Source organism: Lissotriton vulgaris, chromosome 5 (genome assembly GCF_964263255.1).
Source record: "Lissotriton vulgaris chromosome 5, aLisVul1.2, whole genome shotgun sequence".
Taxonomy (NCBI): domain Eukaryota; kingdom Metazoa; phylum Chordata; class Amphibia; order Caudata; family Salamandridae; genus Lissotriton; species Lissotriton vulgaris.
Genome location: NC_141693.1, coordinates 979,605,878 through 979,622,375, shown reverse-complemented (window position 1 = coordinate 979,622,375; position 16,498 = coordinate 979,605,878). Strand labels below are relative to the sequence as shown.

The 16,498-nt window shown below is 45.7% G+C and overlaps 1 protein-coding gene across 1 annotated transcript in view; it reads right to left on the bottom strand.

Annotated features, from left to right (window-relative positions):
* Positions 1 to 1,146: 1,146 nt before the first annotated feature.
* Positions 1,147 to 16,498, bottom strand: part of ADAM12 (ADAM metallopeptidase domain 12) — a 364,066-nt gene continuing 348,714 nt past the window's right edge. The window contains exon 10 of the mRNA XM_086919547.1: positions 1,147 to 6,811. Coding sequence (XP_086775673.1) covers positions 6,751 to 6,811 — 61 coding nt within the window. The 3' untranslated portion in view covers positions 1,147 to 6,750. The remainder of the gene's footprint in view (positions 6,812 to 16,498) is intronic.

Sequence of the window (16,498 nt, the reverse complement as noted above, 5' to 3'; positions counted from 1 at the left end):
GATTCCGATGTCAGTGGAATTGCTTCTGCCCGACACCACACTCGGTCCTGGGACCGACCAACATCCTTTCGGAAGTGCCGACCGCCTGATTACAATGCGAACAAACACTGTTTGGTCGCGCCGTAAACCAGCCATAACACAAGCTCCCATTGAGAATAGGGAGGTGCAGTTTATCCCTGTACCACGTGGCAGGCACCGCAAGGTGTCTGCCACAAGATACAGGGATCAACAGGGGGGGCACCTTCGGCCCCCAACTGGAGGCTGTGCACCAAAGGGGTCCTAACTTGGGGCATCAAAACATGCTTTCCGACATGGTTTCCATGGCCGGCATGGAAACCATGTCGGAAACCGTGCATCGTAATTTAAAGGGTGGTAAGGCCTGCCCTTGAGAGCACTTGTCGGCTTCTGACTAGCCGAGCCTATCAGAAGCCAGCCGGAATGACTTGCCGGTTTACTTTCCGACCTCCTACATCATAATGAGGTGGTTGGAAAGTAAACCGCAAGGCCCATTACGATGCGGCCCTGAAGGCTTCGACCACAAGTCCGAGGGGCAGATTTACAATTACTGGCGCATCCCTGCATATCGGCAGGGATGCGCCAGTAATTGTGCGCCGCAGCTCCGCCACCCTTGATGCGCCGCATTTACAATGCGGCGCACCAAGGGGCAAAAACGGCACAGATGCGTCACGCATCTGTGCCAAAAGCGGCGCATTGCAGGAGTTGCGTCGCAAGAGTGACGCAGCTCCAGCAATGATCAGGGGGGCTCTATGTGCGCAATGCTGCGTCAATCCTTCCGCCTGCTTCAAGCAGGCGCAGGGTTTTGATGCAGCATGGGCCCAAAAGTGAATGAGTGAAATCTTGTAGATTTCACTCAGCCACTTTTGGGAGGCGTTCCTGCGCTTCAACACCTTCCCCCTGCGAAGCCTTTATGGGCCGCATCGTAATTGGCCCCTTAGTGTGTGCACATCAATGTTCTAGTGAAAAACATGAAGACTCTGCATTGCAGTATTACAGTAGTGTGTCTTCACTCTAAAATCCTATTATATATATATATATATATATATATATATATATATATATATATATATATATATATATATATATATAATCCTATTATATATATATATAGCAACATCTTAACGATCTATTTGCTTCAAAATGAGAGCTAAAAACTTACAAAAGTTTACATCCCTGAGCCATTTCTTGTTGCAAGTACTCTCGTGCTGATTACTGTAATCTTATTTGGTCTCTTGTATGGCGTGTAATGCCTCTGCTTTCATATATCTTATGGTTGTCATGCCAACCATCAAATGTCAATGAAATTATTTCACGTAATTCACATCTAACTAATTGTGATGTGTTCTAAGAAAAGCAGTATGACATAAAGACCGAGCACACAAGTAAAGCAACAGGTCAACAACTCACTTTAATAAAGATTCTCTAATTTCCTAATGACTTTGACAGTGTTTACTGGGCAGCACTGGCTTTCTCTAGATTGTAACTTTTCAGAACACAGCCTGTATGCTGCATTCTCCATCCCAAACTCAATACAACAAAAAGGAAAGTCTGGTTCAAAACATCCATGTCGTCTGACAATGCCTTTAAATGCATTTGTGTTTTCTGTGTTTTCAAATACATGACTGAAAAACATCAGTGTCTAATTCCAGGCTAAGATAAACGAAAAGGTGCTCCTTCCCCCTTCTTGCGCATATCTCACAAACATCAAGGCTCAGCCTTAGATTATGCCTCTGATGTTGATATTGGAGAAGGACATGGTTTTAAAATTTAGATTCTGATATATAGTTTTAACCGCAGATTACGCACCTTGTGAATACCCTCAGGCACCAGACTATATCCTGAGATTTTTTCTCAGCAATTCCCTCGCATGCTGGTATGTGGCGTCATGCAGCTCCACAAAAATACTGTCCAAAATGTTTCCAGTAAGCCATAGACGGGAAACATCATTTACAACGATGTCTTTTCCACGCTTGACGTTTTAAACGATCCACTTACCCCGCAAACGTCTCTTCAACGAGGGAGCCTTCAACGACCGTCTTGACCACGAAAAAACGTTCAGCGTGGGTTGGGGGGAGACGTGGTATTCCGCCCAGTCGTGCTGGGGGAGGGTTGGGAGGGGGGCTGGGGGGGCTGGGGGGGTCTCCCCCCCAAAAAATAACAAGCGAGCGAGCGAGTTAGATTAAAAAAAAAAACGCTCTGTGGTATTGATGAAGAAAAAGGAATGACCCTCCCCCAAAGACGTGCAGTGTACGTAAAAAAAAACAGTCCTTTTTTTATTTTAGAAGACGTGTTTTGACGCTTGTTTCCATGGTAGATGGAAGTAAGGGGCTGCAGGAGAAAGACGTGCAGGTAAGACGTTTCTACCGTGGAACAATCCTTCGTTGTCAATTCCAGCGTGGTAAAGCCACTTGCGATGTAAAATTCGCGTGGTAATGCCATGCGTGGAACTTGTATTAGTTGAAAAATCATATATTCGCCATAGACATGACATTGCTAAGACTACAGATGACCCTTGTGCCAACCTTCAAAAAGTCATTCAAGATGGTCAGGATTCAGCAAAACATGTAATTTGGTCAGACAACCTGCGTAGGGAGCGTACCTTCAGCCCCATGCCTGGATATGCTCCACAGGATTGTCTTGTGATGTCCAACAATCAATCATGAACATGCCACGGGACAGCACCCATCTCTTCGGAAACAATGCAGACTCAGCTTTCAAATGCTTTAAAGAGGGCAAAGCAACAGCACCCTACCGCATCTTAGCACCACCCGTACTGCAGTTTCCGGAGCAGCATCTACCCTTTTGAGGCTTCGGAAAGGTTTTGAGCAGAGACCACACCAAACCTTGCTTCGGCAACAACAGGCCTCCAAAGCCTTTCGAGGCAAAGGTGGTGTATCCAGCTGACAATGTCCAGGTCCCCAGAGGCAACAAACTACCCAATCTCCTGACCGCCCTCCCCCCTGCCACTGCAAAAGTCCTCAAGTTTGCCCTCAGTGGTAAATTGTTACCTGGTTGGAGGCTGGATAAGTTATTGTCTCCACAAGTAGCAACGCATCACATCAGAAAAATGGAAGCTGCAAATTGTACAACATGGCGATGCCCTACACTTCCTTTCCATCCCTTTCATGGAGAAGGGAGCTTTAAAGAGGGTCCCAGCATCAGAAGGACTGGTTGCTACTCCTGTTACTTTCTGGTGCCAAAAACATACAGAGAACTTAATCCTATTCTAGTTCTCTGCGCTCTGAGCTTTCTCCACAAGAAGGAAAAGTTCAAGATGCTTACTGTGGCCCAAGTTCTGTCTGTCCTGGATCCTGGTAACTGGGTATTGGCATTGGATCTGCAGGACGCCTATTTCTACGTACCCATCCTGCAGTCCCACAGATGCTGCCTGTGGTTCCAAGTAGGCCACAGCCAGGGCGAACAAACTCAGCCGGTGTTGCCTAGCTACTCCGAAAAGTGTCCCGGCGCAGAAATGCAGGAAACAGAGAACAAGGATTTGGAAGAGGGCTACTTCCTGCCGTTGGATGATTAGTTTTGTGAGGCAGTAGACGCCTCCATACAACATGGTTCACCCTGGCCTTGGTGTCCCTTAAAAGTAAATTTGAGCAGCTGGCTCAAGGACAGCAGAAAAAGGTCCCACATCAAGCGGACAGGGCATTGATAGGGACAGTTTCGAGTGCATCAAAAAGGTCTTCTTACAAGAACAATCGCAGGCTCAAGTGCCAGACCCCTTTGTGCAGTCTCCTCCCTCTCCCTAAACTTTTGGGGGTAACAACTCTCCCAGTTCTGTTTGGGACCTGGGCCCTTCCAGGCCTTGGTGTCCCTTAGCAGACAAAATCCCAATTCCTACCCCTACTGCTGTCTCAGAATCTCTAAACCTGGATGATCTCCTTCATCGTAGGTCTTCTATGTAGTCTCCCAACAAGAAGGTGGTGGCGTATGTGCCATTGAGGCTTCGTAAGAAACTGGACAAAGATGTTAGAGCCCGCCTCTGGGTGCAGTGTCCCCGGCCGTTTCTGGAGGGCAAGGTGGTATTATTCCGGAGCTAGATGAGTGTATGGTTATGTTCTTGACAAAATATATTCAGGAACCCATTGATCACTCATGGCGGTCATGCCAAGACTACTTATTGGGTTTCCCAGGGCCAATCACAAAGATATTAAACATGCCTAAAGAAGTCAAGCAGTCTGGAAAGCTCATATCTCCCAAAGTTCTTTTTGGATGGGCCCAAAGAGCTATGATTTTTTTGGGCAATGCAAATTATGTGCACTCTGCAGAGAGGCGGCGTTCGCTTTTGATTAAGGTGAATCAATAACTTTGAAATCTGACAGCTTCAGAAACGGGCCCCACTGCGTAGGAAGGATTGTTCAGGGAACCCTTTATTAAGTAGTTTAGCAAATTTGCTGCCATCTTTAATTCTTTATATAAGGCACAGGCATCGATGAAAAAGATTTTTCCCCCCAGGATTTTTCTTGGGGCCGGACTTGACAGGGGGGTGCTCCTTCAGCCGATTTGCTTCCAATGTCTCCCAAAACGGCCAAGGCTCCTGCCGGGACAATACCAAGCCTCTGTCAGATATTTCATCTTTTACCCCCCTCGACCCCTCCGGCGATCTCATGAAAGCAGAGGGGGTGGACGTGGGCGCACCCAAGGACCTACCCAAGGTAATGAATTTCAGTTCTTCCCTACTAGAATTGGGAGGAAGATTGTCACTATTTTCAGAGAATTGGAGGGAGGTCACTTCAGAAGTGTGGGTCCAGAAGTGTGGGACTATCCAGGGTTTTCGGCTGGAATTCATGGGGACTTCCTTTCAGGTCCCTCACCCTCTGATTTTTACTGAAAGTCAGGCTGCCCTCATAAATCTGAATGTAACGTAATTGTTGAATAAAGGGGCAATCACGCTCTCTGCTTTTCATCAATCAGAATTTGTTAGCAACCTCTTCCTGGTGGAAAAAAGAGATGGGGGTCAGTGTCCAGTACTCAGTCTCAGGGATGTCAACAAGTGGCTAATCTATCACCATTTCATGTTGAAGGGGACCCACCTTCTGTGGGATCTTTTGCGTCCGGGGATTAGCTGGTGCATTTAGACCTCAAGGAAGTCTATATGACAGTTCCTATTTTCCCGCCTCACTGCAGGTTTCTACAGTTTCTTTGGGGTCATTAGGTCTTAGAGTTTTGGACCTTACCCTTTGACCTGTCAACCGCCTGTGGTGTCTTAAAGCATTTGTGGCATTAACAGAGGATGTGTGTCCAGTGGGAGAACGACAGCTTCTTATTGCTTTGGTTAACCCATTCAAGGGGGTATCTTCTCCTACCATAGCTCAATGGGTGAGATATGCCATGCAAGAGGCAGGTATTGACATGTCAGTGTCCGGAGCACATTCGTCAAGTGGTGCGTTGGCCTCAAAAGCTTTTATGTGGTGGCTCGCCTCAAGGACATAGTGCATATGGCCGATTTGTCCTCAGATTCCATACTTAAGACGTTCTATTTTAAGCCGGTAGTAGACTTGGCTACGATGGTGGTAAGTAAGCTTTGAACGAGCATAATCCTCCCCTTCTATCCTTACATAGAATATAACATTTCCTGGATATCGTAACAGAAAGTTTTAATTCTATTAAGGACTCGGAGGCAAGGATGATTCTCACCCAAGTAAGGATGCTGATCCATCCCTAGTGTTTTTACAGGAATGGGAGGTTCAGGAGTTCTCGTAACAATAACTATGTTTGGATTTCTTATAAGGATAATTTTCAGCAGTTATTGTTAGCATGCATGGTAATGTTATTTTGTATATGAGGTATTGTAGGTTGGTTTTCTAGTAATGTTTCAAATTTTTTGTCTGTGTTTTTATGAGTAAGGTGAGAAGATTTTACAAGTTTGGTCTTATGTTTTAGGAACTGCCGCATCCAAACAGGAGTGAGCCAATGTTGGACGGAATCTTAACTCGGGAAGGCAGCTCTCGCACAAAGAAAGAGGGGGCATAATCAGTGAAGAAGGACTATATTACTTGGACTGTTTACTGAATGGTTCTAATGTTTTTATTTAATTTGTTTATTAAATGGCTGCTCTATGGAATAAAGTGGAGCAAGATGAACATAATCCTTGCCTCCGCTCCTTAATAAAATTGAAACTTTCCGCTAAGATAGCTAAAAAAATTAATTCTTCATTATTACCTTTCCCCTAGTTAATGATCATAACCTGTCTATTTAGTTTAACTTCGGATGTAACAGTCTAAGTACAACAATCATGCAAAATTGAAATATTTTGAAATTTAAAATGAAAGTATTATTCAAATAATTTGCTTGGTATACCAGTGCATCAAGTTCCAAGGCCATTCATAAATACATTTTAAGCTTGAGTTCTAGGAAGCCTGGACCCAAAGACATTACTTAGTGTTAGATTTTTAAAGCAGAATCTTTCAAGTGTTCTACAGTATTACGAAAACAGTTTCCTTCCATGGAAATCCAGCTTTGTGTAAAATAAATATATACTACAGTGCTCTGCACTGTAATACATATTCAACATAAGTTATTAATTTAGTAGTACCTGAGCAAGTACACAGAGCACCATAGCATAGCACAGCACCAAAGGCAGTAACTCAGAGATTTAAAAAATATTGGTAATTTAAACATTAAAAAGTGTCAATACAGAAAGAAATGAACTCCATCTGGAGGTAAACGTTAGTGCAAACTTCTGTCTTCACTTTGTGGACATCATTATATAATTTTTTCTTTTCATTTCCGAAAAGCAGTAATGCTGGATCTTGAACTTTGTGCAGGAATCAAAGGAGCAGGTCTGAAAGAGCAAAGAAAAAGACAATAAATTACATATTTTTATTTGAATTCTGCGAATAATTGTTATAGTGGCTTTAAGATGCAAGAATGTGCTTCCAAGGTTAATGAGTTAAGTACTCGCTATGGAATCTGTATGTAACTTGAAGGTTATAAATTGCTTTCATACTGCCAAGATTTTCAGAATGGGTACCACTAAGCTGCAAAAACACCTATTTTGTACAGTCTCTGGAAAAAGTTAATTAAGTTTTGCATTAGCATTAAGGCATCTCTTTTTAAGCAACTGTCAGAACCCCTGTCAGAGAGCCTCAAGCCAAACCTGGGCTACTGGGTCCAACCGTGGGGGTTGAAGTCTTTCATTCCTGATGTCCCGAGCGGTGACATACTATGGGTCCTGAGTAACTGGGCCAAGTACTGCTTCAGCACTTGACTGTCAGGGGTAGCGTGGGTCGAGCAGTCCAAGGCTTCTCTGGGGGGATAGACTCTGGGAGTGAACACAGGCTCACAACTGAAAATACATGCAGGAGCCACAATAAATGATTGTCCAGTTCAGTACTTGCTTTTATGAAAAAAAGAGTATTTATAAATACAACCACAAAATAAAATACAACATTCACAAACAATACACACAGTTCCCTGAGGTCAGGGCTCTAGTGTTTCATAGGTGGGTCCCCGAGTCCCACTCCCCTCAAGTTATAGATGACCTTCTGGCTAAGCCCCGCTAGTAGTTCGAGTCGCAGGAGTCCCACTTCGGTTCCTAAGGAAAGTCAAAAGTGTTCCAATGCCACAGCGCTATCTGGCAAGCAAGTTCCCTTGGGCCATCCAGCCCAAAATCAGTCTTACCTGCTGCAGCCGGATCGGAGCAACGAGAGTATCCAAAGGCACCCCCTTTCTGGGCGCTGAGGCATGCATCTGCTGTCTCTTGTAAGTTTTTTACATGTGGATCATTTGGGCATCGGTTGGCTGTCCTCGAGTTCCTCACACATGGTCCTATGATGGCAGCGGCTGAGGGGTTCTCGATGTTGTGTAAGTTCTTAGGCTCCTCCCACAGATGGGGTGGTACAACAATCCTGCTGCTGGTCCTCAGTCATGGCTCAGACCCTCTAGGGTTACCACGGCGGCCTCGTTCCTTTATCGACAGTCTCGACCAATCCACACTTCTTGCTTGGTTCCGGTGCCCCCTCTGGCATATGGGGGTTCACCATTCCTCCACTGCACACAGGCTCCGGACCGATCAGCACAGTCTTCACCGCTGCTCACCTGGTATACGGTGGCACCGTTCTTTTACCGCACTTAGGCTTCGGCCTGATCCGCACAGCAGCCCCACCTGGCACGTTGGGTTGCCAACCTGTTACAGCACAAGGGCTACGGCAGATTTGCAAGGCAGCAATCTTCACTGCACCCCTTCTGGCATAGAGGGGTGCCAAATTAACACTGCACTCAGGCAATGACCTGATCAGTGCAGCATTCGTCTCCCTACACCTCACTTCGATATTCCACTCTCTAGGATTTTCCCACCGGACATCAACCCCTCCAGCTCTTCCCTCTTCTTCACAGGGGCACACCAGTCTTGGCAAGTAGGCATGCACTGGTGCTCCAGGCTCTTGGGCAGATGCTACTGGATTCCCTGATTGATGTCCCCTTAACCAGCTGGGAAGCTAGCAGACTTTGACCCCCAGTCCTGGTCACAGGCAGAAGTCTTGCCGAGCTTCTCCTTGCACAGCCTGACTGGCTGCTTGACAGTTGATAATTTTGGGGGTATCAATCTCCCTTTCTTATAGTCCATTTCTTGACACCAAATGTGATTTAGAGTCTATGTTGGCGTTCTGCTTTCTTTTGAAGTTCTCTCTCGCTTCTGTTCTTCTTTCCTCCCAAAAGCAGTCTGTCACAGCAGGAGAGACTCCAAATCTGATAGCCATGGGAGTTACTAGAGGGTCACACCTTGGTGTCAGCCACGGTGATATGTGTATCAAAATGTTACCTAAATGCCTTAGCCCTACTCTCTATGATTCTCCTACCAGCCCCATCACCTTCCTGCGATGTGCCCAGGCCCCTTCCGAGAGAGCTGTCTGTGAATCAAAGATCCACCTTTGAAATACGCTGAAGAGTTTGGCCCTCCCTTTTTCCTATTTTCCACCCAGCTCACATGAATGCAGCAAATCATATATTTCTGAGGAAAGTCATCTACCTCCTCTGCTCCTATGGGTTTCCCAAAATGGAACCCAGAATCTTCCATGCATTGTACCATTCACAAACACACATACACCCATCACATGCATATAACATACACACACTGCACAACACTACACCTTCCATTTATTGTACCATTATTGTACCTTTCACAGGCACACATATATCCAGCACATGTATATGATACATACACTGCCCAGCACTGCATCATTTCTGTATTGTGCTATTCACTGCACACATACTCCCAGCACATGTACATAACAAATCCGCACTGTGCAGCACTCCAATTTAGACCAAGGGTGGGTTAAGCACACAGCAGCAGAACTTTAAATGAGTTAGCCTGTGGGCCTCACTCCAGTGACACAGGTAAAAAGGCATGTTGACTCCTACTAATCAATATGCTGCCAAACTCCTGGCCTTTCTCAACTATGAGGATGATGCTTTAGGTGCCCCTCTCAGTCCAAAAAGATTGCAATCCTTGAGACAGGCCTAGGTCAAGGTGCACACGCAGGAGCTGTGTTAGCCCATGACAACAACAACCAGCATCAGGGATCCAGTCATCATCAAAGTTAGGGCACTCAAGGCAAGGGTACACATCCATCACCATGCAAGGGACTATTCCGTCCCATACTGCGATAAAAAAGCACTTTGTTTCTGGACTTTTTTAAACTGAGAATTTATATAGGAAAAACAAATTAAATATATGATGAAAGAAATGAAAAGATAACAAAGAGCAGAAACTGGTTCAAGTTACATTGTGCAACGTCTTTAAAATAGACAAGTAAAATACTGAGTTAAAAAACACATTATACGTGACATATGTATGTTACACCAGGCGTATTACTATAATAATAATGGCAATATATTTACAGTACACACAGTGTAAACTTAATTTATGGCACTTAATAATGGTGTTAATTACTAACCCAACGGAATGACATTGATTTTATCGACTTTGAAGTAAAAAAGTTTGAGGTAGTCTTGCAAGGGTTAAAAATATCATGTAGGTTACAAGCTGATGTTTGGAGCAATTACACATCCCACTGAATTATTTATCAAGATCAGATCATATCTTATGGCCAGAAGGTTACACAGGAACCTGTCAAGCAACTTCATTAACACACTAAGCTGTCTTACAAGGATTCACATTTGTGATCCACGGTTTACATGCAGTGCACAGGAGAATGTAGATATTGCTTTCTTGGCTACTTCTGATGAATATTTCTGATGTCAGATTTCTCACCTTTATATTCCCAGACACCAGACTGAATCTGGGAACTTTCACAACAGTGCTCCCAAGCGCTATTAGGAGGCCTCATGTGGCTCTACGTTTTTATTACAGACCGGCAGTGACAAAGCGGATCGGATATAGACTTCGCTGCTCTGTCAGTTGCTTTCTTACCACACCTTCAGACACTGATCCAACACTCTGCTCTTTTTTTCATCATTTCATGAATTGTTATAAAAGATTTATTTTCTCCCAAAACCTGAAACTGGTGTGTTAGGCAACTATGTCCACTCTGAAGACTACAAAATGTAAGCCATGCAGGGATGACTCATACACATGCCTTCAACAGACACCCATGAGATATGCATTTTCTGTGTTTGGGTTCAAGGCACAATTTCAAGCTGTGTGAGGAGTGTGTGCTCATGAATTGAAAACTGATCTGAGACCGTGAAGCAAAGCTGTATGTCTCCGAAAAACAGAAGAAACCTCAAAAGTCCTACTCAACGCTGAAAGTGCAGATTCACTCCAGCGCCCAAGGTTATTCCTGCGACATGTCATTGTCATGGTTGACGTCTTCGAGTAAGTCTTGGTCCAAGACGAAACAGAAACACAAGAAGATCAAACAGAACTTTTCCTCATCCTGCCACACTGTCTCTAGAGAGGTTTCAAGGGCATAAGTGTGCCACCTGATCACTCTAGGCGCCAGTTCCCACTTTGGTCCCAAAGCACCTCGATTTCCTGGTTCATTGGTAACATCAACAGATCGATGCCTTCAGGCAGGGCATGTTGCACATCTTTGGCACTCTCCGGATTCCTTCTAGTGCACCTTCTGGACACATGGACCTGCATGTGCCTTCAGTTGGGTTACCACCAGTTGATCTGTTAGTCGGTTACCACTAGTGGATTTGTCTTTGACAAGGTTATTCCTGCGACATGTCATCGTCATGGTTGACGTCTTCGAGTAAGTCTTGGTCCAAGACGAAACAGAAACACAAGAAGATCAAACAGAACTTTTCCTCATCCTGCCACACTGTCTCTAGAGAGGTTTCAAGGGCATCAGTGTGCCACCTGATCACTCTAGGCGCCAGTTCCCACTTTGGTCCCAAAGCACCTCGATTTCCTGGTTCATTGGTAACATCAACAGATCGATGCCTTCAGGCAGGGCATGTTGCACATCTTTGGCACTCTCCGGATTCCTTCTAGTGCACCTTCTGGACACATGGACCTGCATGTGCCTTCAGTTGGGTTACCACCAGTTGATCTGTTAGTCGGTTACCACTAGTGGATTTGTCTTTGACACTGTCTGTACCCCTCAAAGCCGCTTCTGGTTCTGCACTAGTGTCCTGCTCTTACACCTAAATCTGCACCAGTCTCTTCGGCATTGACTTCACTATCAAACCACAGGCATGGATTTTACTGACACCTGAGTAAAACCCTAAACATATCTTGGTTTCTGACTCTAAACTAAACTTGTCTTGGCCTCAACCGAGTTCATGTCTGGAATTCATGTTGATGTGCCCATTCGCCATTCATTTTGATTCTGATAGGACACTACTCCTGCTGCAGAACCGTCCTCGGGTGCTCCACCAGATTTTTGGTTCAGACTCTGATCACAGTCTGTCAACTTTTGGAGATGACGCTGCTGATAATTGGGATGTGTTACCCCCAAACCATCATGATAACTGGGAAACAGACTTACTGGAAGCCAGTGAGTTTGATACACCTCCTGATACTGAGTTGATTTCTCCCCCAGGACCATCAACAGAAGACAGTGCCTTCATAATGATCATTAGACATGCAGCCGAGGTCTTGGATCTACAACTTCCCTCCGGGGAGGTCAAAACTAACATCCTTACAGAGGTCCTGCAACCTAGACAGACTTCTTCTGTGCCCTTGTTGCCCTTTAATGAATCCCTGGCTGACACACTGTTGGGAACATGGGCAAAGCCTTTTTCATGCCCTTTGGTGAATCAGCAGGTTGCCAGGAGCCACATGCTGGCACCAGGCAACCCTGACTTCTTAACACAGCATCCCACTCCTGAGATTCGAGCTTCTACCAGCAAGGTGAAGCTCAGCTCCTTCCCTATGATCACCCCAGCAGAGTCCAAAAGGATTGAATCATTTGGAAAACGAATGTTCTCCTCAGTCAGCCTATCCTTGAGGTTGGTCACCACAAATTGTTTGCTTGGCTGATACACTAATGAACTTTGGGACATGGCCAATGAGATCTTGCAGGCCATCAGTGGATTCCGTCGGGCATCCCTGGCGCAAACATTCAGGATGGCTAAAATGTAGCTAAATGTGCATTCAGTTTGGCCTGGGTACCACAGATTGCTTAGCCCTGGCAGTCGGTACCAGTGAGGTCCGCTGTCGCCACGCATGGATGAGATCTCCTGGGTTTCAGGCCTCCCATATGGATATGCCATTTGATGGGTCTCGTCCAAAGCCTCAACTTCGGAAATGACACCGCCTGCACAAATGCCTGGCCCCACTGCTGAAATAAGATCTCAGAGAGAGGCCTAGCACCTCATTGAAGAGGAACAATACAGGGAAAGGCTGCATGAAATCCTTAGAACTGACTCAGACACCCTGGACATAGGCTTGGATCAAGATGCACAAGGAGAATTTCAAGGCCTATCATCTGCAAGTGGCTTGGACACTTTTCTTGAACTGGCTATTGGCTTTCCTACTGGACTGCCAATGACTAGGGTGATGTCTGTTCATAGGATCATAGTGAAGGCTGCAGAGGCCCTAGATCTGCAACTGTCGACTGCAGATACTAGAACTAATGTCCTCACGGAGGTACTTCTCCCATCAGCCACAATAATGGAGTCTCTACTCCACTATAAAGTGTCCCTCCTAAAGCCAGTCATGGCAGCATGGGAGAAACCTTCCTTGGCCATAGCCGCTGGATGGCCCTGCTCTGGGTGATTGGCCGTTCCTCTCTATTCATACGTCACCTTAAAACTACATAATAAAGGCTTTCTTACTGCTCTGGATTATCAGGAGGGTTATTCCCATCCACCCTACCTGGCAGGGGGACAAAGCTCCTAGAATCATTGGGAAAGAAGTCCTTTGATGCGGGGTGCATGGTGCTAGAATCCATCAATGCCAACTGTCTTCTAGCAAGATTCACCTATGCCCTGTGAAATATGGCCAAAATGGAAGTGCCCTATGTGCCAGAAGACATGCACCAGCACTTTCAAAAAGTGGTTCAGGATGAACAGAACGCCTTTAGGTTCATTATCAGTATGGGGCTGGAAAAGGCTGACTCGATTTCCTGGGAGATGGGGACCTCAGTCTCTATCAGGAGGCACACCTGGCTTAGAACCTCAAACTTCTGAGCAGATGTACAAAATAGCTTGATAGGCCTACCATTTGATGGGGAACCCCAGTTTGGCACAGAGCTGATTCCGCTTTATAGCGCTTAAGACCAGTAAGACCACAGCTTGTTTCCTGAGCTTGGAGCAACCTTCCATTTGAGGTATTGCGGTACATTTCTTCATTTTTGTGACTTCTCCAGGTGCTTTTCTTTTTGCAACAGGCAACAATATCAGCCATACATTCAGCAGCAACAACTGAATCCAAAGCTCAGACAGTACATAGGTAGACCCATAGGAAGGGACCCATGCTCCATTCCGCAACCTTCCACGTACTCCTCCTCCTCCTACCCCCACCTTCAGGAAAGCAAGCCTAGTTTACTTCCCAACCTCTATCCTCCATCGATAAGTGCCTTCTTTTCTCTCCGCCTGGAAGACTATCACATCGGACCTGTAGGTTCTTCAGTTTGGGGAATGCAGTAACACCTTCCCTTTCCTTCAGGCTCTACCCTGTATGCTCGTCTGCCTTCGCCCACCACCCTAAACCACCTGACCATGCTTCAACAGGAGGTGGTAGCACTTCTGAAGAAGAGATCTGTGGTGTTAGTGCCAAAATAGGTAAAGGGCCAGGGATCACTGAGTTTCATGTTGCTGGTGCCCAAGAAGGATGGCTGCATCTGATCCTGGACCTCAGAGACCTGAACTTCAAAAAAGAGAAGTTCAAGATACTGACCCTAGTTCAAGTTTTACTGGTGTTGGACCTTAGAGACTGGATGGTGACTCTTGATCTGCTGGATGTGTACTTTCACATATACCTAACCCTGAGGTCTCATTGGAAGTATTTGCAGTTTGTGGTGGGTTTTGCACACTACCAATTTGTGGTACTGACTTTTGGCTTGACATCAGTACTTTGAATTTTCACAAAGGCGATGGCATTGGCAGTGACACATCTCAGGAGAGATGGGCATCCCTATCTTACTGTATCTGTGCAACTGACTAATGAAACCAAGTTTGCCAGAGGTTGTGTGGCGCCATTTGCAGTCAACAGTATCCCTATTGTTTGAACAAGCCCAAATCTCACCTGCCGCCCTCCCAACGACTCAAGATCATGTGGTTGGCACTGTACACCACCTTTCTCTGTGCCTTCCCTCCACCTCAAAGGATTGCTGACATTCAGGAAATTATTCCATCCTTTCAGCATGACACATTAATTTCAGTTCTAAAGGCTCTCAGATTTCTAGGGCTGCGAGCTTCCTGTGTTCTCCTAGTCGTGCATGCATATTGGCGAATGAGGGACCTGCTGTGGTGCCCCCACAGACATGGACTACAATACATGGGAGATCTCTTGGGCTCCATCGTGATCGCCCCCAGCACTGCTATTGAAGTGGGTTGGTGGGGGAATGAGACAAACCTGCCATGTAGGATGACCGTCTCCCCCTCCAGCCGTGGCTACGATAGGGATGGATGCTTCCACCTAAGATGGGGAGCTCATCTGGATGATCTGGTGCTCCGAGGCTCTGGTCTCTGGAGGAACAGGTTCTTCACATCAACCTGTTGAAACAGCAGGTGATTCACCTAGTGCTCAAGGCCTTCCCTCCTTCCAAGCACAATCCATCCAGATCTTGAGGGACAGTACGTCTGCAATGTAGTATGCTAGCAAAAAGGGATTATATTCTCACCTCCTTTGCCTGGAAGCATTGAGCCTCTGGTAATGGGCACATGGCAAATCACCTTGTGGGGTCTCTGAATGTCATAGCAGACAGCCTTACCTGGTGCTATCTTGCCGATCATGAGTGTCGTTTTCTACCAGAGATAGTTTAGGACATCTTGCCCAGTAAGGCACTCTTCAGGTGGACTTGTTCACCTCTGAAGATAATGCTCATTGCCGATGGTTCTGTGCCCTCCAGTATCTATTGAAGGGAACCTTGAGGGACGCATTTATGTTGCATTATGTATTTACCCCCATACCGTTGATTCCTCAGGTTCTGAGGAAGATTTGCTGAGACCAGTTCCAAGTTATTTCCATTGCCCCAGATTGTCCGAGAAGGCTGTGGTAAGCGGACCGCCTGTGCTTCTCCAAATGTCTCACACTACAACTTCCACTCAGGCTGAACCTTCTTTCCTAGTCGGGAGGAATGGTTTTTCACCGCACTGTCCGAGGCCTCTTTCTACATGCTTAGAGATTGAGCGGGGTCATCGGAGTTCCTTTCAGCTACCACAAGAGGTGGTGATGTCATCTTGTCAGAGCTTTGCCTCTCCACCAAATCTGGTTACTCAGGCAGATGCAGCAGCTTTTTTGCTTGGTGTGCGTACAATAGTGTGGACCCCTTGCAGGCCAAGATGCCATAGGTCCTGCAATAGGTACTTTCCCTTGTGCAATAGGCATTGCCAATGGGTATTTAGTCACGTAGGCTGCATTCCTATAACTGCTGAACCAACTTCCTTTTTCAAATTGCCCATAGTTATGTGTTTTCTAAAGGAGTTGACAAATATGTACCCTCCAACCCCATTTGTTGTTCCCCAGTGAAAGCTTAATTTAGTTTGGACTTTTCTTATAAGAACCCGGTTTGAGTTCTTGCAGAGAATGTTAACTCTGATGACTGTGTTTGGTGGCCATCTCTTCAGCCAGAAGTGTGAGCGAGTTGCAGGCTCCTAGTCCCCGAATGCCCCCTTAACTGTTTTTACCCTGACAGGTTGGTGTTGCAAACCAGGGCTGCTTTCCTTTCAAAGGTGGTGAGTAAAGTAAGTAAAATCATTTATTGTTCAGTGCAATTTCAATTTTTTTTTTTTAAAACATGATGTTTGCAGAAACATGGCCAACAATTAAAACATAATGTAAGTTAAAACCTCTAACTCAAATGGGTAAGGGAGTTAAGATACTGGAGAAAGTGTAAACAGTAGCCGACAACTATGTCATTATTGACTGAAGGATAGACTAGCAGCTGAGTGAGGA